The sequence below is a fragment of the Berkeleyomyces rouxiae genome (genome assembly GCF_048999995.1).
Source record: "Berkeleyomyces rouxiae strain 22BRR77 chromosome Unknown BrBRR77_ptg000004l, whole genome shotgun sequence".
NCBI lineage: Eukaryota > Fungi > Ascomycota > Sordariomycetes > Microascales > Ceratocystidaceae > Berkeleyomyces > Berkeleyomyces rouxiae.
The window spans coordinates 2,821,359-2,845,547 of record NW_027396494.1 but is presented as its reverse complement, the minus strand read 5'-3'; the positions used below and the strand labels follow the sequence as shown (position 1 = coordinate 2,845,547).

Genomic DNA, 24,189 nt, shown 5'->3' with positions numbered 1-24,189 from the left:
TGGGCTGCCAACACAGCACAATTCTGCAGCAGGGCGGGCGGGCCTCGCATATTTTGGAACACTCCAAGACGCATACCACCACCACAACACTTTACTGCTACACATAACTAGCTATGCGTCGGCGTTGTTTGCTATACAAGTAAGTATACATATTCCGCGACATACTGTTTAAAACAATGTGATCATTTTAAGTGCATGTATGTACACACGTATCCAATACGACTCCCGAAAAGTTGGAGATCTAGAAAAACAAGGTGGTGTGGAGTAACGCGCTTTGGATGCATGGGGCTGAAGTTTGGGCATACATGTATACTCAATCTTGGCTTATCATCGGTCTCTCTCTATGCTATTTGACTTTTAGATATACAGCAAAGAATTTTCAGGCTACATGTAATTTCTTGCCCTTATTAATATCACAAGTCATGACAAGTGCTGCAGGCAAAATTATACATGTAATGGCATTTGCTGTGGTGTGTACAGTTATTAGGGTATAGACCCTAATAACGGACAAGTATCTCTTCGGCAATGAAACTGTTACATGTTGTTCCTGTTTCAAAGCTGTGAAAACGGATAATTTTACGCCAAGTTTGTATGTACAATGTGTCGAATAGTTCAAAGTTGCTTTTATACTAGTTCACAGCCATGAGTGCCTTGTAAGTGAAGCTACATTAGTCAACTTATGTTGGTTAGATCCAGGTTCATTGACTCAGGGGAAAATATCATTCTGTACATTCTAAAAAAAGTCCACAATGGATCTCGTTCGGGGATTACATACTTTAGAAAACTCTATAATTTAACCGTTGAATCAGGATGACGATCTCTTCTATTTGTTCATGTACACGGTATTTTACAGTTTGATATACGGCTAGCTAGAATCTTGCACAGCCATGAATTCTGACCACGACAACAATGATAATACAATCGATCTTGTTTCGGGATTAGCAAGTATGAAACATGAATTTTTGGGTTTCAATAAAAGAATCACCAGAGGGACTTGAACGCTATATTGATGTACTCTAATCATCCATTCTGTCCCCTCACTCGTCCGTCACAAGCATAACGTAGCATCAGCATAGTCCTTGTCTCAGGACAACACCAAGATACTAAGGTAGATATCAAAACGCCATATTTTCACTGACTTTCAGATTAATGAGACTATTATCGTACTATGACTTTTATTATTCATTGTTCGGCCATGCGCAGTATAGACTAGAGGTACATACTCAATCTTATGATGTTACACACACAGTACCACATCTTTTGCTTTGTGTAACAATGCAGTGTATGGAGGACATCATCAAGATAATTACATACAAGAGGCAAGTCATGAAATCCAAGTAATAGAGTTCCAGTCACATCATGGGGGGGGGGGGGGGGGGGGTTCTAGAAGAATCTATCTTGATAGATCTTGGCTTGAAGAACAAATAACTATTGTTCCATTTCATCCAAGTATTAACCAGAAGAAACCCGTCTCCACCATCTAGCCTGCTCGCTCAACCCGCTTAGGAGAGACAAAGAAGGCTGGGAGCTCACAGAGTCTCAGTCGGCCATTCCGGTTTTCGGTGCATTTTTATGTAAGAACTGAGCAGATCATCCATGCCATGTATGCCGTGTGTGCTTGTACAAGTATACATACATATGCAGTATCTAGCTACGCCTGATGATGAAAGCAATAAGTAATGGGAGCAGATAACAATGTTTGTGTTTTTTATCTACATTTTGAACACATTTTTGTCGTATCTGATAGACTGCATGAGCATATAGAAGAGTAAACAGAGGGAGTCAACCCTTCTAGTTCACCTTTCTCGGTATCTAATCACGCTTGTACGGCATCTAGATCATCGATATGAGTGAAGTATGACTTTTGAATAGTGGACTCACTCATGCCAGGGCATTTTTGAACAAAGCCAGACTCTGAGTGAGAAGAGGGGTTGAGAAGCCATAATAAATCTGATATTCATAGTGGTGTTGATGACATTCTGAAAGTCGAAACTGGGAACCCTAATACACAACAAGGGAGGGTTAGTGGATGAATGACAGGGTTCGGATTGAGCACTCAGCCAAGTGGTACCTGAGACACTAATCTTGACAACTGAAGCTAGCTTAACTAGCGCTGGCCTCTTCGGAAATTGAGATTAGAGTTAGAGAGTAAATATATACACGTGCAGAAGAAAAAGCTAGACACACGTTGGTGTTCGTGATGGTGACAGGAAATTAGTTTGTCTTTGATGCAATGACCATAGACAGAAAATGCGAACGGTCTCACGAGTCGGAGTCGGGAACACACTCTTGTCCAGAACCACTTTAAGCTGGGTCCTAGGGACGATGCTTGGCTTGGCTTGACTGAGTGGCAAAAAAGAAGAGGTGGGAAAGTGACAGTTTGTTGGCAGACTCTGTTGAGCTTCCACAACAGGAAAAAAAGGGGCGGATCGCCATTGAATAACACGATTGCAGCTGAAATACAAATAATAGTATACTTGTTATTGTATGAGTGCTTGTATATATTGCATACAAATAACTATGTGTATAGTTGCATATCTAGTTTTAGGGAGGAAGGGAGTTTTCCCTGTTAGAGTTGGAAGATGAATATGTGCAAAGAGCCATGACAAGGTATGTTGAAGTCGTTGTTCTGGGAAACCTGGGATTGCCACGCTGGGGCTGAACCAAAACCAATCCACCAACGTATTCTGGTTGACAGGCCGCTTCTGCTCTATTGCAGCACTCAGATGTTGTCAATGACAAATTCAAGCCATGGAGGAGTTGCAACCTTGAGCATATAATCTCCCCTGATATTACAAGTAGGGAACTCCCTTGTATGTTATCGATAAGAGAACTGTGCTATGGTGCTGTAGCCGAACTTTTTTGTGATGTCAACAACGAACAACGGGGCCGGTCCGGCTTGCTTGATGTGAATGCTGAACAGGCGTTAGAGATGAGAGGGAAGTAAGGAGAGACACCAAGAATAGATGACGATTTTGGGGATGGATGTCAATAAATGGCGATGCAAGCTGAGTGAAGCGGCATGTACGTGTATACGAGAGAAAGGACATGGCATGTTCCCAGGAGGTACTCTCCAGAGCGTGTTTATGTGGCCGAGTACATTGACGATACATCCAGTAGCAAAGACAACACGGTTGGTGTGTTGTGCGTGCTTGGTTTTACAAATAGATCTCCTTCCAGATTGTTTCACCGCTTTTGCTCAACTAATTATGTGAGGTTGCCCGTTTGCTGTGTTGTGGGCTCGCATGACCAATCAAGTAGTTACTCGCCGTAAATATATTTTCTGCCACAATTAACTAATCGCCAAAAAGAAAATCCAACTTCCTTACCGCTCGTGTTCCCCGCCCTACATGGTTGCTATACACACGCACTACTTGCAGCCGGAGCCGTCCTCAAACATCTACACCGGGAAAATGTCGTGATCGGATAACAAAAGAAAAACCCCCCATCAGGTCTCCCCGCCTGCCCTAGTCGGCTTGGCTCTGGGCTCGAGTCTAGCTTAATTTGGCCATCAAACCCCAGACAAACCCAACCTGGCTTGGCGTGGCCTCCGACTGATGTGTTTAGGGAGACAAATTTTCCGAGGGACAGGACCGTGAGTTTGCGTACGTGACAAGCGTACTGAAGTAAGGTGAGGTGAGGTGAGGTGAAGTGAATCCTTGATACTGACAACCAATCTCCCCAGACAGACAGTTAGCTAACTGGCAAGCCAGAGAGCAATTGAGAAGCAGCCGAATTCCATAGCATGTTGAACACACCCACACCCCTCTTTCTCGTGCGCTCTCCCAGTCAATGTGCATGACAAGGCCAGCTGCCAACTGCAAAGACCACAGAGGCCGACTCGAGAGGCTTGCATTTTTGTCTCTGGTGCGGAGGTAATGGAGATATCCTGCCGGTGTGGTGGGGTATGAGGTTACATGATGTCCATGTATACGTGCATACATAGCTAGTTACTTGCAACTAGTCAACTATGTGCTTGCATACACATGTTCAGTCCCAGCCATCTGGCTGCAGCTTGCGCTCGTCGCTCTTTGCTTTGCAGCGCCGCCACTTTATGCCGCCGATGGTGTTGTATATGAATATGCAGTGCAGAACCTATATCATGCATAGCTTGAGGATGCACGTGCATAGTGCCTTGCAGAATCTGGGAGTTTTCAGCTATGTATGTATGTCGCGGACAGCATTTGGCTTGAGGTTGACAAGCCGTGCTCTATCAACCTTCGCTGTGCTGTGTGTGCGTGCGTGCTGTGTTGGCTATTGTTCACCTTGGCTTGAGTTGAGCATGGATACCCATTAACCTAACCTTCCCTATTTTACAGATGATTGACCCCTTCGCCTAGAAGGTTTGGTTAGCCCCTAATTTTGCTTTCTACGCCTGAGCCTCTCCATCCATACTATACATTTGCGCATTTGGTAGCCTACAGCGAATGTGTAAGCGAAAATAGATAGAGAAGAGACTAGAATAGTACTTCATCAACATGTCCAAGTTTCAGTTGCACATGAAGAGAGGCGGCGTGTTTTACCACGTCAACTTTTTGTTGCTTTCCAACCTAGTTTTTCAGCTGCAGATGCTTCGTTTTACTAGCTAACCGCATACTCACGCTAACTTCCAGGATTTACTGGTCGACTGACTGACTATTCGCACCTCATAGTCTTTCCTCTTGCCTCAAGGCTGGCTCGTTTTGTCTTTCACCATCTGAGCCAAAAGTAAGAGTAACTTGCCTCATATATCCATGCCATCACCCCTTGACCATGTTCTTCATTCAACCCATCTTTACACGCCCCCGGCTCATTGGCAGCGGAAAGTTGGATTTCTCTGGCTTCTGTCCGTTCCTGCGACCCTGCTGTCTAATTTCTCAATCAGCGGATAACTTTACATGCCTACTCCCTGTCTGCGAGTTGTCTGTTCTCCGTGGTGGCCTGCTGCTGTCTGCTTAGCCCTTCTTTATTCTGTCGGAATTCAAGTTCTTGGAACAATACGCACAGCACAGCAAGGCCGGGCTGGATAGCCCAGACAGACAGGAGGATCCTGGAAATATTTAAACGATCGGCTGTTGTCAAGTCCTGGTAAGGTATGTTGTGCTCATTGGTGTGACTTACATATAATACCACCCGGCTCTCTCCCCAACTCGAATCCGCCTCCTCCCAAGGGAAACCTTTTTTTTCTTTTGCCTCTTGAATTTTCGTGAGAGACTTTGGGCCCATACATTTCCCACATTACCTTGATATTTCTTTTTTTGCCTTACATGTTTCCTTTTTCTTGGTCAACTATAGGAAATTCCGTTTAACTATTTATTTGTGTATCTTTTCTTTTTGCTCTTGTTTACTTTGCCATTCTCATCCGTTGCCGCCTTCATATAGAGACGCCCACCACACCTCAAGACCCATCGATCTAGATACCGAGTTTCAAGCTTTGGACACTCCGCAGACTAACCTAACGACAAGACAATCACCTTCATTATAATCAGCTTGACAACACCCAGTGTTGAAATACTGCGTCAAATGGAATCACACGAGATTTGCGCCTCGTTATAGTCTTCGTTGTCTCCGAGTCCTGCCTGCCCTTTGGGCGCATACCGCTTGGAGGTTCAAGAAGAAGGTGTTGGGCCCGGCCCCATGCCTGTGGGCGTGTCCCGCAGCTTTTGTTTCGTTTCTTTTCCTTCGTTTTTCTTCTCTCTTTTCCCTCGAGGCTCGAGATGGGCAATGCTCAATCTCATGGTGCAGGCTCTGCGGCCGGTAAAAGCCAATTGCACAATTCTGCCGAAGGTGTCTCTCGAAACATTTATAGAAATACCACAGAATGGGCCTATTCTCAGCAGGTTTGCTACGCCAGACCTCGTTTCACATCTGCTTCGAGTGGTACCTCTGAAAATGGAACCCCATTAGTGGCCTCTCCGATAAAAATAAAGCCTGCGCATCGACCGTTTACCGCTGATATTGATGCATGCCCACCGTCTGCTGAACCGGTGGATATTGACTCCGGCCAGGCTCTTCCATCTACTGCAACAGTTGGCATCCCTGAAATACCAAAGTCTTCATTCGGTGTTGACTTCAGCAACTTTTTGGAAGGCACCTTGGTAGCTGATCAGGCGCCCAACGCTCGGCAACCTCAGCAAGCCTCTTCTGACATTATCATCACGAATGCGACCTCGACCCCAACATTAAAAACCGGTACTGCTACTGTGAATGCGGAACGACATGCGGGCAAAGCCGACTTTTTTACCTCACCATTTCCTTCGCCATCTCCCCCAGAAATACCTACACGAAATGCGCCTTTACCAACCTCGACATTCAGAGGGAGCCAAAAACTTCCTATCTTCTCTTTGGGCTCCGACGATAGCCGCCCTCCATCTCAAGCGAGCTCAGTGCACGATTCTCCCGACGCTGAGGATACCATGTTCGCCGGTGTCCTCGGTGATACAAACGCCAGCGAAGAAGACTTGAAACTTAGTATGAAAAAGAACAAGCGAACAAGTCTATTCCGTACACTCTCCACCAAGGATGTGGGTGAGCGTAGCATTAGAACCAAGAGTGTCTTTGTGGCAGGCTCTTCGATGAAGGATATGCTTGCCCGCAGAGCCACGACAATTGGTTATGACAAGTCAATTGCGGACTTTTACTCCAGTAAAGCTGGAAATAATGCGTGAGTACCGCTAAGATTCTTATATGGTTAAAACTGACCAATTCTTTATTAACTATTCCTGTCATTTTTTAGTGCCCACTCATGGTTGATAGCTGGGAACCGAACCTCGCGCAACTTTGATATGACGTCATATGAAGCACAAAGGCTTTTGAATCTGAACGAAATTCCATTCGACAACATGAAGTTTGAGCAGGCGTTCTCTGACAACTATAGCCCTACAGGAGATGTAAGCAATGATAAAGCTACCGAGACAATTTCTCGCGTTGCATCTGATTTATCATTTCTTGCCCCCTCCAGACGAAGATCCGTGGCCCAGACCCCCGGCGTCGCTACCAGAGGGCCGCCATCGCCTTTGTTTCCACAGCGCCCAAGCCACAGCGCGGACGAAACAAGAAGCTTTGGCCAAATAGAAAGCATAGAGTCAGAGCCAGTAGAAATCGCTATGTCTGCTGTCCCAGGCCAACTGACTGCCGACTGGCAACAAGAAACCCATGAACGTGCGGCAACACCATGTGAATCACACTACATGCAGCTTGGCGGCATCAAGTTTGGCTCGCTTCGGATCATGAATGGGTCTCCTGATGTAAGCCCTCGATCATCGATGGCGATAGCACTTCATGATGGTTCGGAAGACACTACATCAGCCCATAAACTCAATGATAGCCTTTCTATGGAAGCCATCTCTTTCGACAAGCCTATGTCACTGAAGTCCCTAGAGAGGAGTCAGCTTGGAGTTTCCTCCTTGAGCTTGACTCCTACGACTATACAACTAATCTCTACATCCCCGTCCATAGAGACCCCCGTCACTTTGGCCTTTGAAAACTCGCCAAAGGAAGAGTCTTTCGTCGTCGATGAGACCAAGGACAATATGATATCACTAGACTTACCAATCGTGGATCTATTTTCCGACCTCAACCTCGATTTCGGAAGCTTTTCCCTTTCCCCTCCGGGAAGCCCCAAGAATGAACTCCTGACCACGTCGAAACCTGAGTTTACAGACAATGATGTGCTTGAAAATGACATTGAATCCGAGTTCTCACTTGAGATCCTGTGTGTCAGACCCGACATCAGCGCTCACCCTTCACAGTCTACCGATACGGATATTTCAGTGTCAACCCAAACTATCTCACGATCGACCAGCGGCGCTGTCTCCAGTCCAGCGTCAGAGTACTCGCAATTTACTACTAAACGGTCCATCAACACTGACTCTGGCTATGGGTCTAACATGTCGATAAGATCTTCTCAGAGTTCGGTATTAGCAAGAGGCGATAAGCACAACCTTGTTCGGTCGGCGACCGGATCTCAGTCTCGACGCCGCGGCACTGTGTCCCTGGGACCGTCTAGCCTTGAAAGATCACAGTCATCGGCGTCATCTGCTAGACTACCTAGCTTGAAATTTAGCACCGTGTGCATGCCTGAGTCGTCTTCTCCTGTGGTCTCAAACTTCCCAAACATACAAGAGTCAGTTTCTGTTGCCTCCACTGTGACTTCATCACCAAAGTCTCTCGTCTCCAAGCACTCTAGAGACTTAGTCTCGGGATCACCACCGCGTATGCGCAATAGCTCTCCCGTGGCTCCCAAAGTGCCTCATGTAGCGCTTCTAGCTACCAGAAACGCTTCCATAAAGAAGTCCCGAAGAGCCTCGTCTTATTACAGCCCCAGCGCGTCTAGCGTCATGCCACCTCAGCAATCTCAGGTTATTCCTGCTACCCCGGTACCAGTTCATGCTCCTAAAGAATCGACGACCTCTTCCCGTGGTGGGGATAAACTGGGCAAGTTCAAGAAGTTACTCAGTAGTACTGGCTTCCGATCCTCCTTCTACGGTTCCAATAAGGACGAGGCTCCGGCTGTTATTATCAACAGTGGATCGAGCTCGGCATCTCCTGCTTCATCCCGGAAAGCCAAAGACCTGAAGAGCGCAGAGCTTTTGCATCCGTCTGTGAAGAGACTCATTAGGGGGCAGCCAAGCAAAGCAACACTACAGACCATTATGAGTGTCGGTAGCTTTGAGAATGCACTAACCCCCATTGAGGGCCAGGTCACGTCCATTCACGTCCAGGACCAATCTTCAGACCCTGTGATTCCCAAAACCCCCATCTGCGAAGAAGTACAGATTTTGAGTGAGCCGGCCAACAGTGTGCACGAGGCCAACACCAAACTGCGCAAAAGGAGATCTTTTTTGAACGATCCTTTTAGCAATGTATTGTCCCGTTCCAAGTCTTTGAAAAAGGCAGTATCTTCTAGCACCCAATCCAACAAAAATACTACACCGCGGTCAAGCCGAGTGGCTCCTCAAACCCCTGAGATACATCCCCAACGGCCTGACCGGTATAGAGCACGTTCTTTCAAAAGCGACAAAACAGTCGGCAGTAGCGCAAACCAAGCGAATGCCATTGTCGCTCAGAAACTAGCCTTTGACAAGGCCCTTGCTGATCTCAGCGAGGAACGCAAAAAGACCATCAACCCCATGTTGGGTCGTATGACGGACGGACTTTCCCGCTGCACCCGTAAGCGCAGTACCACGGATCCGACCCGTGTTGGTGCCTCCCCGAAGCCCGTTGTGGCGACGGCTCCAGCGTCAGTCGTATCACAACCTCAATCACCCGCGCTGTTTCGAGGCGCGTCTAACAGTAACATCGTGCGGACTTATTCATGCGGACTATTTCAAAGCGAAGCGTCACCTCCCGAGTCCCTTGGTCGAGCCTTTTGCGCATCCTATGTCATGGCGCCCGCTGGCGCTGCCACTCATACTGACTGGTCTTCTGCGCCTCCTTCTCGGCGCCGCAGCCTTGTTAGTCTCCGAATTTCAAACTTTTGGTCAGATACGCCACAACGCAAGACGAGAGATGGATCTGAATCGCCGAAAAAGACATGTCATTCCCGCGCATCTTCAAGAGATGGCAGACAAATAGAGACTACCGAAGCACTGGTGCAAGCCCGTCCAGTGCGTGTACGACTGACTCGTGCCTATTCTGATACGCAAGGAGTATCTAAAGGCATGACCTCGCCTGTACCCAAGGGAATGCGCGAACGACCCTCGAGTGCTGTAGCTGCCTTTTCATCTTCTGAAGCACAGCAAGCTGTTACCAACAGTACGCAGCGACATTCATCTCCAGCATTAGCACTGCCTATCTACCAGCGACAGAGCCCCGCGCAAGGCACGTCGACACACCACAGCTATGTCCAGAGCCACGGCCGGCCAGCACGCCGGCAGAACCAACAATCACGGCCCCCTTCATGTGCTCCTAAAATGCACCAGCTAGTGGACATGTATGCCACACAACAGCAAGAGATGTACATGCGCAACATGAGCTTTGGGCACATTCAACAGCTGCAAACCCCACGTCATAGAGGCAATCAGACCAATGTACATGCACGCAAGCGCAGTTGGAGCGCCGATGCTCAGCCAGGGCCGGGCTACAGGGCACCTTACCGGACACTGCACAGCTACACCGCTGCAGTCTCCCGGAACACGCCGTCATGGGGCTACGAAACCAGATGATTCATGTCTGCTGATCTTTCCATTCATTCCTTATCTTTCATGTCTTCATTTTCTTCTATATTTTCTATGTACATTGAAGCGTTTACTTTTTCTGAATTTTTCTTTGGCATGTTTCTACTCGAGAATTCCGGTATCGGAATCATTGACCTGACGATCTTTCATATTTTTCCTTTACATATTTCTTTTTGTTACGCATTCACCATTTGTTGGTGTCTAGCAGTATATAACTTTGAGGCTATATTTATATCCCACGATTTTTCATGTGAAGAGATCTTGACTATTGATGTAAAGCTATAAAAAAAGTAATAACCTAGGGTTAAGGACATGGCAGGCCATTTATAGAGAGAGAACCAGTTGCGGATGTATATCAGACTTTTGCGCATGGTCTACTGACGTGTCATTGTTTTGTGAAGATGGCTAGCTGACTTCTAGTAAAATAAAATCTTTCGACTCTATGAAAGGCATCCAGGAGACTCGACCAAGCTTTCTTTGGGGCCTGCACCGGACGGCGCAGATGTGGTCTGATGGCGTGGCTCTCCACCCCCCACCAGGCGCGAAAAACGGTGGTGTCGCCGGCGCGAAACTCGCTGCGTGCCCAGGACAGTGACATGCCTAGCCTAGCGGTGCTTATGTTGGCACCCCGCCTTGCTTAACTGTCGGCGAGATCGTTGCGACATTAGAGTGGTGAAGGGAAACTCGAAGCCAATATTAGTGGAGCGTGACACGAGTGGTGGGATCCTGCATGTGGTACAAGGAAACAAGTGACAAAAGAACAAAAAAAAGAAAACAATTCCCTCAGGTAAGCCCTAACCTCACAAGAAGTTAATCATCCCCACCAACAGTATTAAGAAACTTGACCAGACACAAACCATCGTGGCATGGGAAAACCAGAGTCTTTAAACGGGTGAAAATCCGGAAGCTAAGAGTCTATTCTCCCGCTTCCCGAAGTGGCCGTCGCACCGATAGATATGCCCTCAATATAGTCGAGGTAGGCCTTATCCTTGTCCTTTTCTCCAGACGTACGAGTCTTCATGGCGCATAGGCTCTTGATGCTCCATGTACGTTGAATGTAAACTTCTGTCCTAAGACTCAACCATTGGAAGCACACGCCATGACTGGGACTCGGCGTCCTTTTTGCTACTTCCTTTCTGGCTCAGAAGCACCGGAACTAGAGGCAATCCTATCTACTTTGCGCCTCTTAAGCGCATAATCTCATATGGGCCCGTGGGAGTCTAATGCTACTATTCGGGATATGGGGGTCTAGTTGTTTATCTTGTTCGCAACTCTGGTGCCAGACTATGATTCCAGCGTCAAGTGCAAGTGAACGTTGATAAAAGCCGCCAGTGCCTCAACTGGACACGGAAAAGAGAAGCTGTTGTCTTTCTCCTTCACCATTACATCTGAGCCTGCTTCCCAACTTCTCATAGCTAGCTGTCGTTTTATTCTTTCACGTTGACCAGTTCATCCTTTCCACTTCTTCAAGATGAAAGTCCCATTTGTTCTCCTTGCCGGCGCCTCTTCTGTATCGGCTACCTTCTGGGGTAACCTCTGTGCCAAGGGGTTTCCTTGCCGCGATGTGCTGGATTCGGCCCCCAGTGAGACTTTGATCCCGGGTCCCACCAAGACGATGAGAAAGATGCCTTCGCAGACCACCAGTTTGCCTGATAGCATGTACCTGCTTGACACCACTTCCAGGGTCAAGACCTCCCAGGACTCGGATTTCAAAGCAAACTGTGCCGACCTCATTCAATTAGACGCATTGCTAGAAGTCTCCAAGTCCGGCCGCAACTCTGAGGCCTGTGGCTCTCAAAAAGAGTGTTTGGACATTGATCAGTTGGGCGAAGTTTTAGGAAGCTTCGAATGTGGCGACAGTGCTGTCAGCTCTGAGTCCAAGTCCGAGTGCAACGTCAATGTTGACTCGGCACCTAAATACTGGGAGAAAGTCTACGGGCCCTATTGGAACACTGAGGAGCATAGGTGCATGATCGAACCTCGTACTATGCCAGCCTTTGAGGGAGTTTTTCCCGAAATTTATCCCAAACTTGAGGAGGCTGGTTGTCTCATTGATATGAGTCAATCACCTGACTACCTGAAGGCTATCCAAGAGGGTGATCCGTATGCCGATCGCCCTCATCCCGTTGATATCTCGCAGTGTCCAGACGCTTGGGCGTGGTTATTTAAGTCCTTGAACGTGGAAGACTCAAACCCCAAGAACGCGTGAATCAGTCTTACTTCCTAAAGACTACTAGACAGACTATCAGCCCCTAAATACATCGTTGACATTAGTTAAACTTTGTCTAAAACAACAATGAAGGGGTAATTTATTGTATGTGGTCTGTTCATGCGCGTACAGGTAGAGACTTTCCGCACAGTAGCAGCTCTTTCTCAACCCACAATTCGCTCGGGCGGATAAACAAATTGCCGCCAAGGAGTACTCATAGGATTTTCAAGGTAAATGTCACCGAATCATTGACAAACTGCAACGGCCCGTGCGCCGAGTTTGGAAAGATAGACGGCGTCAAGCCTTGTCAGATATTAGAGCCATGTGCAGTTATGCATGTATGTAACTATCCGAATACGTAGATCTTCTCATGATACCACTAGCGCCGAGACTAATATGCCTGTGTAGGAGTGTCTTGTTTCTATTTACTTCGATACTGGATCTCGGGTATTGCGTATGTGTATGTATGTGCATGTATTTCCAGTTCTGGCCTTTGCGAAATTTCGAAAACTCTGCGACATGGCTCAGGCTACGCCCTATTTCTAGAGTTCATGCTGGCGGCTCACTGCGGATGATGAATATTTGAAGTGTCGTTCAGGCGCGCTTAGGGGCGAGCTAGACAACTGGAACTTGCATCCTAAACCACCCAAAACAAAGCTACCTGAGTGAAGTCCCTGAGGCTGCGGGATGTGGGGTGCGGAATGTGGATAACGGGAAGTGGGTTGCAAGAGGGAGCTCGGCCCTACATAAATAACTCGGGGCAGTGTAGCTTCTATGAATCATTCTGATGTCAAGACTCCTGCTAGTGGCGTCGGGGTAACCGTCGAACCAATGTTTACGGTTCCTCTGTTTACCTTTCCATCCCACATATCTTACGTCAGACAAGGTCTTCGTGTAAGAGAACCCGGCAGGTCCTAACACCCTGGCAGCGGCAGATCCGACTGCCGCGATCCACCCCCTTCAGGCCGCCCTGGTGGCCGTAGTATCCTAGCTGGAGGTTCCACTCTCCGCAAATGTGTCTCAACTTGACCTGGCTATATTTAACGTCCACCAAAATCACTAAGATCACACGACGCCAGATTGGCTACCGGACGGAAACTTAGAGTCCTCCGCTCGACACGCCGCATAGTTTCTGTGTGTTCGGGTTGGCGCACTTTCCCCAAGCCCCGAAGAACCAGTGGTCCACACCCTCTAGCCGCCTGATTTGGTTTTATTCTTTTACGTCTGCCTACTGTTATTTTGCAGCAATACGACGGAGTTGCCAACTTCACCGTTCTCTCCATAGATACCTTTGCCGCGTCTCGATATTAACAACCACAGGTCTATCCGATATGGTCTAGGGGCTAGGATATCTCGCTCTCACCGAGAAGGCCGGGGTTCGATTCCCCGTATCGGAGGTATAAGCCATACTCGATGTGTATAGGGACACTTCCCGGATTAAAATTCCGAGGATGACTCAAATTTTTTTTCTGGCTAAATTACGCTGGGCTGTTAGTTACACAAAGACAAATGATGGATATATCAACCCTATCCCTGCATCATCTCGCCCCCATTTACAGGGTGACAAGAAGGCTGCAGCTGCGGCGCACCTAGCCTTGGTACGCTCCTCTTCCCCCTCGGACCTCTGGATATACACAGACGGATCCAAGCTGGGAGAGGGCCGGGTCGGCGCTGGGTGGGCCATCATTCGGGACGGGACAGTCCTGGACACGGGCAACTGCCCGATTCCTTTCCACGCCGAGGTTCATGACGCCGAGGTGATGGCCATTGCCAGAGCCCTGGAAAAAGTAGACTCGTGGGTGAAACCACAGCGCCGCAAGGTCTGGGTCTGCTCCGACAACCTCGCCGCGGTGTACCGCCTCACGACATGGGGCGCGAAGCCCGGAACCTCCGAAGAGCTTCTCCGGAGGGCCCAAACGATCTGCGCCGACTGGATTGGCCAAAGCCCTGACCACCCAGGTCCTAGACCGTGGCCAGATGGTGCCCCCGCTGTGGAAGTGATTTGGGTCCCGGGGCACTCCGACGTCTGGGGCAACGAGCTAGCGGACCGACAAGCCAAGATGGGCGCCGAGAGGGCCTACACGCCCGTAGGGATGTCCCTTTCCTGGGCCCGCAGCCATTTCCGCGCCCGGATCACCACCGAGTTTCGCACCTGGTGGTCGAATGAAGGTTGTGCCAACAGACCGCACCTGAGCCGACCTCTCCAGGCTCCTAAGAAGGCCTGGAAAAACCTTCTTGACGACACTGAGCGCAAGCTCGCCCGCGCTGTCCTGACAGCACTTTCTGGTCACGGAGACTACGCAGACTACCACCGCCGTTTCAATCACTTGAACGCGGTGCTAACCTGCCCCCTCTGCGACGCTGAGACCACCCCGGAGCACATCTGGACCTGCCCCCGCAACCCTCAACGGATGGCTAAGGGCTTCTTCCAGAAGCTCATGGCCACCAAGAGTGGAGCCATCTGGCTGGCATCTAAAGCGGCCAAGAGTCCTCCGGTGCTTCTAGCCCACCGCCGTGCGGTAACGGGAACGGACCCGCAGGAAGGGGACTCCCCAGTTCGCCCTCCGCCCGACCCTCCACCGCCTTGTCCGACCCTCCACCACCTGGTCCGACCCTGCCCGGGGCGGTTTAGCCTCTGGAGCCCTACTTTTTTGCGCCACCGCGCTGCCAAACCTCTGGCGCGAACACGCCGCCAACTCCCTTTTCTTATTTTGCACAAAATTTTTTATCACTACATCGACGGTGAGGCCAGGACTCTGGGTTTTGTTTGGTGCCACGCGGACGAAGGACAGCCTCTGCGCTGGGCAGGTGGGAGACCTCCTGTCATTATACTTTGGATTGTGGGGTTTCTGTATGCATGGTTTTAGGTTTTGGTTTTTGCTTCTGTTATGTATTTTTCCTGGTACTAGAAATAGTCCCCTGTCATTATTATTATTATTATTATTATTATTGCGTTTTACGTCTGTCTGTGGGTCACGTGGACCCGACCCTATTGGATCGTTAGACGTCGAGGCACCCTAGGGTCCTCGAAAATCCCTCCAAGGTGAAGGTCCGGAAAACAAAGGAAAAGTTATGTGGTACAAGAACCCCGGAAGAAGGGGAAAAACCGGTCGGAACTGGGGAGCGGGAGGGGACTCAAGCAGCGCTATCCTGGCTGAGCTTTCTCTCCTACCGTCCACCAAAACATGGCTACAAGCTACAGGCTACGGGCATATATCTACGAAGAATTTTGTTTCTTCAACAAACCTGCGGAAGTCGCGTGCACCTTGTTTCGTGGTCAGGGTGTCGTCGATTGTCATGTGTATGGGCCTCCTGGTGAAGACCTTCGACAGACGTTTGCCTTTCCAACAGAAGAAGAGGTGGAGGGGGTCTTTTCGTTTCCCGCATGAGCATGTGGCTTTAAAGTTGGCGTGGTTCATGCGCTCGTGGTATTCTTCGAAGTCCCCGTGGTGGGAACGAGCAGCGAGTAGCCAACCAAGAGTCTTTCTAGGGATTGTCAGCTCGAAGGGGGCCTTCAGTGTCACCGTGAGCCCGAGGTCCTTGTATGACGTGGGGGCTGAGGTAGCCCACCATTCTGCATACGCAACGCGTAGCCTTTCGCGTGCCACACGGTGAACGTGGGCGATAGAGGGGGTGAGGTTGGGTGGTGGAGTTAGAGACGCGCCTTCCTTTGCCAGAGTGTCAGCCATTTCGTTGCCGGGAATGCCCTTGTGTCCAGGAACCCAGAACGGGAGGACTTGTCCCTCTTGCACTCGAGGGTAGCGGTGTCGGTTGGGCCAAGTGCTAGCAAGTGAGTGGAACTCAAGGATGCGGTCTTGGCTGGTGTCTGTCGGTGTGGCCCCGGGGAGGAGGCAGTCATGAGCGGCCTGGTTGTCTAGAATCACCAGGATATTGTCGGCTAAGTAGGTGCAGGGGGTCCGGAGGGCCATCCTCAAACCAAACAGCGCGCCCGCTATCTCAGCGTCATAGACTTCGTGATTCGTCCCAAGGGAGCCGCGCCCGCTTCCGAGCAGATGGCCGCCTTGGAAGATGACAAATCCCCAGCCAGTGCGGCCGTCATCAAGCTTGGAGCCATCTGAGTACACCAGGATGTCACGGGTGGCGGCTGCCTTCCGGAGCGGGGAGAAGTCGTAGCCTTCCTTGGTCTTCTTGGTCGGTTGTGCCGTCTTGGGCGGGGGCATCAGCTTGGGTCTTGGAGGCTTGTGTTCGATCAGAGAAAGAGTTTGGCCAAGTCTAGTTTCGGGGCTGGCGTCGGCTCGGGTTATCAGCGGGTGAGCGGAGTCCAGGCTTGTCCACCTAGCGGCTAACCTTTGTCGTTTGTTTTCCAGGAGGAGCAAGGCGGGGGCGATTGCGGCTTCGCGATGAAGGGTTGAGGACGGCGTGGTCTTCCAAACTGGCAGCACCGCTCTCATCGCGACTCGGAGCGTGCCCTCTATTTTGCTTGCGAGGTGTTTAGCCCCAGTGGAGACTTGATTGCCCCTGGAGCTCGTCCGGTGGAGGCCTGGCCAGTACGCTTCTGCACCATACGTTGCGGTAGGGATCACACAAGCAATGACCGCAAGTCGGGCCATGACAGGAGGAACGCCACTCTGCGTATTCGAGATGGACCTCAGAAAGTTGGCTGCTTTGCGTCCCTTGGTGGACCATGTCTCTACGTGCTTGTTGAACGACAGCTTAGAGTCGAGCCAGAAGCCAAGCCATGTCATAGAGCTCTTCGGGGAAGTTGTGGTTCCACCAATCGTTACCGGAGGGTGGGGGTGGAGGCGGGATCGTGTGAAGTGGGGCACCTCAGTCTTGTTTGGTGCAAACTCTACTCCGTTCTCGTGAGCCCATTTTCGCATTTTCTCGGCAGCAGACTGAGCCGAGGCTGCAGACTCCAAGGGTGACCGGCCGCTGGCGAGAATAGCCACGTCGTCTGCGTAGCTGAATCGGTGTTTGGTACTGATCAGAGGCTGAAGGAACAGCATGAACAGAATGGGGGATACCGGAGAGCCTTGTGGGACGCCGCACGATATGTCTTTCCCTGTCGATCGGAACGAGCCCATCCGCAACCGGCATTTCTGTCGGATACAAAGGAACCCACCCAGCTAGTCAAATGTGTGGGCCAGCCTTGTTCGCGGAGCCGACATTGGAGTCGACCGGGGAGGACTGCGTCGAAAGCGCCTTTAACGTCCATGGTCAATAAGGTACTCACCTTGCTCTCCGCCCAATTTCTTTCGATGTCATGGATGACGCAGGCCACCAGATTAGATGCGCTTCTTTTCGGCAGGGCGCCAAATTGTTGTGGGTGGAGAATTGAGTTTTCGAGGGCTAGGAACGTGATTTTCTTGGCGATGAGCCTCTCGAGGCCTTTGCCGAGGCACGGTAAGTTCCCCTGTCGTATGTCAAGAATCTCTCGCGAGTAGACAGGTAAATAAAGACTTTCATCATCATTATATCAACCCTATCCTTAAGCATAAAACAAAATTCTCAAAAATCAATAACAAACACTAGCATAAAATGACAAGAAAATCAACAAGATGCCGACGTGCATCATGCCGCCATTCTCTTGTCGCCATCTGAACTTGTCCCATCACCTGCAGGGCTGTCATCGTCTTTATCGGCGTCGCCGTGATTAAGTAGATGGCCAACCTTGCCTTTGACCCAGTCCAGTGCCTGGTCAACGTGCTCTACGATCCCGCTGCTTTCCTTTTCATCAGTGTCACCGCTGTCGCTGTCGCTGTCGCTGTCGTGATTGCCACCATCAGACTCGTCGTTCTTATCGCTAGGATCGCCTTCCTTATCGCCATTGCTATCATTGTTGTTGTTGTTGTTGGCTCCGGAGAGGTTGTTGATTTTATCGGTAATCCAATCCCAGAAGGACGAGAGCGAGTCAACGGCGCCCTTCTGCGGGCTCTGTGTCTCAGAGGGGGGGGTTTCGTTGGACGCGGGCGTTGGCTCGGGGACGTCAATAGCCGTTGTGGAGAGTTCGTCAGCGGACGTTGAGATTGATGAAACGACCGACGTGGAGGAGATTTCAACGTCTGGCGTGGTAGCCACTTCCAGAACTGAGGAGATTGTGGTAGGCTCTGAAGAACTTGTAGAACTTGTCAGGGTCGTGACCTCCGTATACCCTTCTGGATCGTCATCTAGGTCTGCAAAATTCTCTGGCGCATGTGTGCCCAGCACCTGTAGCGGGAACTGGAGCGTCGAGTTGTTTGGCATCGGCATCAGTCCCACACTACGGCATACCATGTTATATACTTCAGTATTCTGGAACACATCGATTTCGCTATTGCCCTGATGTGGGAACGCCGGGCCACGGGCAATGAAGATGGCGCGCATGAGCGGGTTGTCATTGTCATAGCCATGCAGACCGCGCGGCTCAAAGACGCGCCCCTCCTCTGCCGCCGCCTTGACGTCGAATTCGCTGCGTGGAGCAATAGCCCAGCCAGTGCGCGGCACGATCCACAGCGGCGCGATGCGCGGGTTACGCGCAAAATGGTAGCGTGTAGGCATGTCGCCGTCACGCAGATACACGTCAAAGGCAGGGGGATCTATAGCCACAGCGCGCTTGCGCAGGTCGTCGTACATGGGTTGCAGGTCAGCGGCGGGGTCGTGCAAGCGCAGGCCGACCAGGGGCCAACCATCCTGGTGCGACACCTTGGATAGGTCGACGAGGTCGTCCAGCTGCAGCACGCGTGTGGTGTCGGTCGTTGCCATACCATGGTCAGAGACGATGATGATGTTGACAATGTCGGTCAGGTTGCGCTGCTCGAGGCCGCTGAAAAGACTGTCCAGCATGGTGTCGACGTCGGAAATGGTGGTGCGAATTTCAGTGCTGTTAGGCCCGTAGCGGTGGCCATCGGCGTCAACGTTGGGCACGTAAAAGGCAATTAGCTGCGCGCGCGTCTCATTGCGCGGAACGTCGGGCGCTTCAGCGCCGGGTTTGTCTAGAAACTCGAGCACACGCGCTACCTTCTTTTCCAACGGCTCGTCGCCATTAAACTTGTCGAGAAAACTAGGCTCGACACCGCCAATGTGCGCTTCGCTTCCGGGCCACATGTGCACACCGGCACGGATCCCTGCCTTCTCCGCCGTCACCCAGAACGGCTCGCCACCCCACCACTTAGGATCGAGGCTGCGTGCTGGGTCGGTATAGTAGAATTCTTTCTTCATCTCTGGGTCCCAGAACGTGTTTCCGACAATGCCGTGTGATTCGGGATACATGCCGGTGGCAAGTGTGTAGTGATTCGGAAATGTTACCGAAGGAAACGATGGTTTCATGTACTTGGGCGACACACCCTCCTGAATGAATTTCTTCAGGCGAGGGGTCAAGCCACGCTGTAAGAAGTCTGCGCGGAAGCCGTCCAGACTGACGATGATGGTTGTCGGGGCAAAGAGTGCTGTGCCATTGCTGACTAGCTGCTTGCTGTCAATTTCCACTGGAATTGTCGCAGGCGTTCTTGACGACTGGCCCCAGATCAGAATCACCACTGCTAATAGGGCCACCGCAACCACTGCTCCAATTGCCAAGCAGCGAGTGCGTGCACCACCGGCATGCGCATGATTCAGTCGCCCACCCCGCCGATAGTGCAGATCATCGCCATCATCGCCATCATCGCGATCTGAGCTAGATCCGGTAGAGCTACCGTCCTTGAACCCACCCTCCTCCATCTCGTACATCAGCTCGCCGTCTTCGCCATGCGCGACATCCTCCAGCAACTTATTCTTTCTGCGCTGGCGGCGCAGTCTGCGCGCGCTACGCTTTTCAAGCGTAGAATCCCGGGCAGCCGCGACTGACGACGACGCCAGGCTCAGCGATGACGACGAGCGAGCCGGGGCTGCGTTGCGGAACAGGCCGGCCAGCGGCTTGGCCAGCGGCGCCAGTGCGGACGGGCGGCGCGTCTGCTTGCGGCGCTGCTTCTGCACCAGCGTCTCAAGCTCGTCCTCGTCCTGCAGCACGAGCTGGTCGTGCAGGCGCAGCTCGGAACTATTGCGCGCGCGTACCTGCAGCTCGTCGTCTGAACTGTCGCTGTCCTGGTCGCTACGGCCGCTGTGCGCGCTGTGGAGCGAGGCGGCATCGTCATCATATGCAATGGGCGAAAGGAGGTTGTGGCCGTCGCGGCTGTCGAGCCCAAGATCGCTGCTCGCGCCAGACTTGCGGGAAGACATGATCTGTTGGTCGGTCGATCGGTCGGTGTGGGGGAGACTACGGTATCTAAGTGGGGATCCGAGGTAGGAAAGCGGCCAAATGTCGGGTGGAAAAAGACACTGACTGAAAAAAGAGGGTCCAAGCAGGCAATTGTCAAGTCTGCCAAGTTCAGTCCGAGCCCGGACAATTGCAGTGGCTTGTCGTTGATGTCGTGGTCAGGGACAAGTAACTTGATAGTTGCAGGAATCGTGAAACAAGACTCTCACAGGGGAAAAATTGCGGCTAAACTGTGGCTAAACTGTGGCTAAACACGAAACTAGTCAAGGGTTGCCAAGGGTTTTAGACACTGGGATAATAGCTTCTGCCCCATCCAAAGCGACCCAGGTTTTTCTTCTCTTTTTACCCCTCCGCACAAACCCCACTTCGTCCAGACAACTTTTTCATTTCATTTCATTTCATCTATTTTACATCAATCGGAGTGTTCGTCAAACACTCATAAGATGACCAGGCAGGTCCTGGCAACCTGGCAGCGGCATAACCGGCTGCCGGGATCCTCCGATTCAGACTGCCTTGGTGACCGTAGTCTCCCAGCTCCGAAGAAACTGTAGACGCCGACTCGGGATTTCCCTGTGGTGATAAGCACATCCTGGCGCAGGATACATCAGGGGGGATACATGAAGACTGTGATAATGAAAAAGGAAAAGAACAGGAAAAAAAGAAAGAAAAAGAAACAAGTAATACACGAAAGAAAGCACCCAAAGACAAAACAGAAATACAAAAACAAAAACACACCACGCCAAACGCCATCGCAGCTGGTCATTCCTCTCTCGCCCTCTTCAACTTCTTGAGGAGCTGCTTGCTTCCTTTGACTGTAGGGAGAAGCTTTTTAACGAGTCTCTCCGTCAGCCGTAGCCTCTGTGGGATCGAGTCACACGTCCACGGGTGCCACGGGGTCTTCTCCTGTCCACATCTCGGACAATCGTGAGCGGCCCCGGTGTGCTCGAACCTCTGGTGGTACGTGGCAAAGTCGCCGTGTCCAGAAATTGCTGCCATCAATGTGCCAATATCGAGTCGGTCGTGTTCCCTGTAGTCCTTGAACTTCCAGGGTTCGACGGGCTCTGGCTTGTCTATATGGGAAGGCCCGTTCTGTGCCCCCCACCACGTCTTGAACTCTGTGGCCGCTTGCTCCCGGCACCAACGTTTTGCCCTGGAGAGCGACATCTCGAGCCCGCCAACTTCAGTCCCAGCAACCCCTCTGGCTAACCGGTCGGCTCTTTCATTGCCGGGGATGTTCTTGTGGCCCGGTACCCATCTGACTCTTGCCTTTGGCGCAAAGAGCCCGCCCTGTCTCAGCTTCCAGCTTGCCAGGAGTCGTCTCGTCTCGTCGATGACTGTTTGGGATGTCCCCAGGTCGCCCTCTTCTGCATTCAGACGGTTCACAATGCCCCTGTTATCAAGACATAGGTAAAGGTCGCCGGTCGTCTCTTGCGGTAGCTCGTGGGCCGCTTGCACGGCGTGTAGGGCTGCGATTGCCTCAGCGTCAGCCACTTCTTGCCAGGTGCCCAATGGTTTGCTACCTTCGGCGCAGGTCGTATTGTCTACCACCAGGGTCCACCCGGCCCCTGCGCCGCCGTCTTTGACTTTCGCCCCGTCTGAGTAGGCCCACACCGTATCAGGCCACGCCATGCGCAGGTCCTCTAGATGTCTGGCTACCTCCTCATCTTTGTCGCCCTTTGCCTCGATGGGGTCGTCTGGTCTCTCCTTTGCAGGTCTCACCCCGCCAGGGCTAGGTATCGTTCTGGGCAGGAGCCTAGAGAGAGTCTGAATTCTGTTGCCAGTGTCCCAGTCCTTACACAGGTGGGCGTCGTCAAGGTTGTGCAGCCGGGTTGCCTCTCTTCGAGCGTTGCTATCGAGGAGGATCTCTGCTGGCGGAATCATCGCTGCGCGGTGTAACAGTCCGATTGGCGTCGTTCTGTACATTGGCAAGGCTGCTCGGATCGCTTTCCTGAGGGCTATATCAAATAGCTTGGCTGTCGTGGCGATCTTCCGTTCCTTGTGCATCGGCCACCAGGCGGCCGCAGCGTACGTCAGTTTGGAGACTGCACAGGCTCTCACTACATGTAGTAAAAGGCCCGGGGGAGCTCCCTTGTGGCATCCTGCGAGGAGTCTCAGCCCGCTGGCTGTGGTCTCAATCTTCCTGATCGTCTTGTCGCGGTGCTGAGTGAACGCTAGCTTCCTGTCCAGCTCTAGTCCGAGCCAGCGGAGAGTGCTGCCCTGTGGCGTGGCCTCCATAACGTTCCCGTCCGGTAACTTCACGGGAGGGTTCCCTGCCTGCTTTTTCTTGGTGAGGTGCAGGATCCCCGTCTTTCCCTGGTCCAACTGTAGGCCATTTCCTCTGCACCAGTTATCAGCCCGTTCCAAAAGGAGAGCCAACCCCTGTGCATTGGTCTTCAAATCTGGCGAAGCCCACAGGACACATCCGTCGTCTGCGTAACCCCTGGCTCCCGGTAGAGAGCTGTATAGAGGGGCCATGAACAGCATGTAGAGAATCGGGGAGACCGGTGACCCTTGGGGTAGTGAGCCTCCCAGCTGTCTCGTGTCCGTGACATGACCGTCCATCGCTAGCGCTGCGCTTCGTCCTTGTAGGAACGACCTTGTCCATTTGCACAGTGCTATTGGCCACCCTTCCTCCTGGAGTCGGTTGACCATGCGGTTCGGCGTGACAGTATCGAAAGCTCCTTTGACATCAAATGTAGCTATCGACACTGCGTTCTTCATTTCCCAGCCCCGTTCGATCTCGTCTACCAGACTGAGCAACAGGTCTGAACACGCGCGCTTTGGAATCGCACAAGCGTACCTCTTGGGAATGACGTCTCTTTCCACGGCTTCATAGGCCAGCCGCCTTGCCACCAGTCGCTCCAGGCCTTTGCCTAGGGTCGGTAGTAGCGAGATGAGTCTGTATGCCCTTGGCTCTCGACGGTCTCTCCCTGGCTTGGGGACCGGACACATACGAGTCTTCTTGAAAATGTCAGGGTGTACTCCGTGGGTCAGGGCCACTTGGTAGAGGCGGACAATGGCTTCTTTCAGGTGCGGCCAGGCCTTTTTCCACAGATCGTTTCGGAGTCCGTCCATTCCCGGGGCTGTGTTTGCTGGCTTTTTGATGGCCCGCAGCACTTCTGCCTCGGTTGGGGGGTCCCAGACCCTTCTCCCGTCTTCGTCTAGTGGACCCAGTGCTTCGTCGTCTTCTCGTTTTGTCGGTGCATGCACGTCCAAAAGGAGTTCGCACTTGTCCCTGGTGTCTGACAGCATCTCCCCGTTGGGGTCCAGACAACTCGACACTCCCGCCAACACTAACCTGCCGTGAAGTTTTGACTCTTTATTCCATTCATGCTTGGGGGAGTGGAACCACCCGGTAAGAGCCACCGCCATTTCCCGCCCCGATTTCTTTTGTAAACAGCTGCTAACGCAAAATTTAAAGTCAGGTGAAGGTCCTACACGTCCGGAAGGTGTTTCCCTTGGATTGTCTCCCCGCCAGCTTTGATCCTCAGTCCCCCGAAGGTCTCATGACAAGCCAATCTGTAAAGGAGCTTGTTGGCATTATTCTGGCGGAAGGCAGGCTTAGATACCGGCATTCACACACTGACAATTGCCTCACCCCATCGCCGTACACTTATACCTGCAGTCAGAAT

The 24,189-nt window shown here is 51.5% G+C and overlaps 6 protein-coding genes across 6 annotated transcripts; 3 read left to right on the top strand and 3 right to left on the bottom strand.

Annotated features, from left to right (window-relative positions):
• Positions 1-5,696: 5,696 nt before the first annotated feature.
• Positions 5,697-10,145, top strand: BROUX77_005040 (uncharacterized protein; the record flags this gene model as incomplete). The annotated part of the gene is made up of 2 exons (XM_073749870.1): positions 5,697-6,643; positions 6,716-10,145. 2 exons carry the CDS (start codon positions 5,697-5,699, stop codon positions 10,143-10,145), a joined length of 4,377 nt encoding a protein of 1,458 aa, XP_073605497.1.
• A 1,483-nt stretch (positions 10,146-11,628) lies between these two features.
• On the top strand, positions 11,629-12,366 carry BROUX77_005039 (uncharacterized protein; the record flags this gene model as incomplete). Its single annotated transcript, XM_073749869.1, has 1 exon — positions 11,629-12,366. The coding sequence occupies one exon, from the start codon at positions 11,629-11,631 to the stop codon at positions 12,364-12,366; it is 738 nt and encodes a 245-aa protein (XP_073605496.1).
• Positions 12,367-13,817: 1,451 nt separating this feature from the next.
• On the top strand, positions 13,818-15,233 carry BROUX77_005038 (uncharacterized protein; the record flags this gene model as incomplete). Its single annotated transcript, XM_073749868.1, has 1 exon — positions 13,818-15,233. The coding sequence occupies one exon, from the start codon at positions 13,818-13,820 to the stop codon at positions 15,231-15,233; it is 1,416 nt and encodes a 471-aa protein (XP_073605495.1).
• A 336-nt stretch (positions 15,234-15,569) lies between these two features.
• Positions 15,570-17,333, bottom strand: BROUX77_005037 (uncharacterized protein; the record flags this gene model as incomplete). Its single annotated transcript, XM_073749866.1, has 1 exon — positions 15,570-17,333. The coding sequence occupies one exon, from the start codon at positions 17,331-17,333 to the stop codon at positions 15,570-15,572; it is 1,764 nt and encodes a 587-aa protein (XP_073605494.1).
• Positions 17,334-17,898: 565 nt separating this feature from the next.
• Positions 17,899-20,520, bottom strand: BROUX77_005036 (uncharacterized protein; the record flags this gene model as incomplete). The annotated part of the gene is made up of 1 exon (XM_073749865.1): positions 17,899-20,520. One exon carries the CDS (start codon positions 20,518-20,520, stop codon positions 17,899-17,901), a length of 2,622 nt encoding a protein of 873 aa, XP_073605493.1.
• A 796-nt stretch (positions 20,521-21,316) lies between these two features.
• BROUX77_005035 (uncharacterized protein) lies at positions 21,317-22,186 on the bottom strand (the record flags this gene model as incomplete). Its single annotated transcript, XM_073749864.1, has 1 exon — positions 21,317-22,186. The coding sequence occupies one exon, from the start codon at positions 22,184-22,186 to the stop codon at positions 21,317-21,319; it is 870 nt and encodes a 289-aa protein (XP_073605492.1).
• Positions 22,187-24,189: the final 2,003 nt, after the last annotated feature.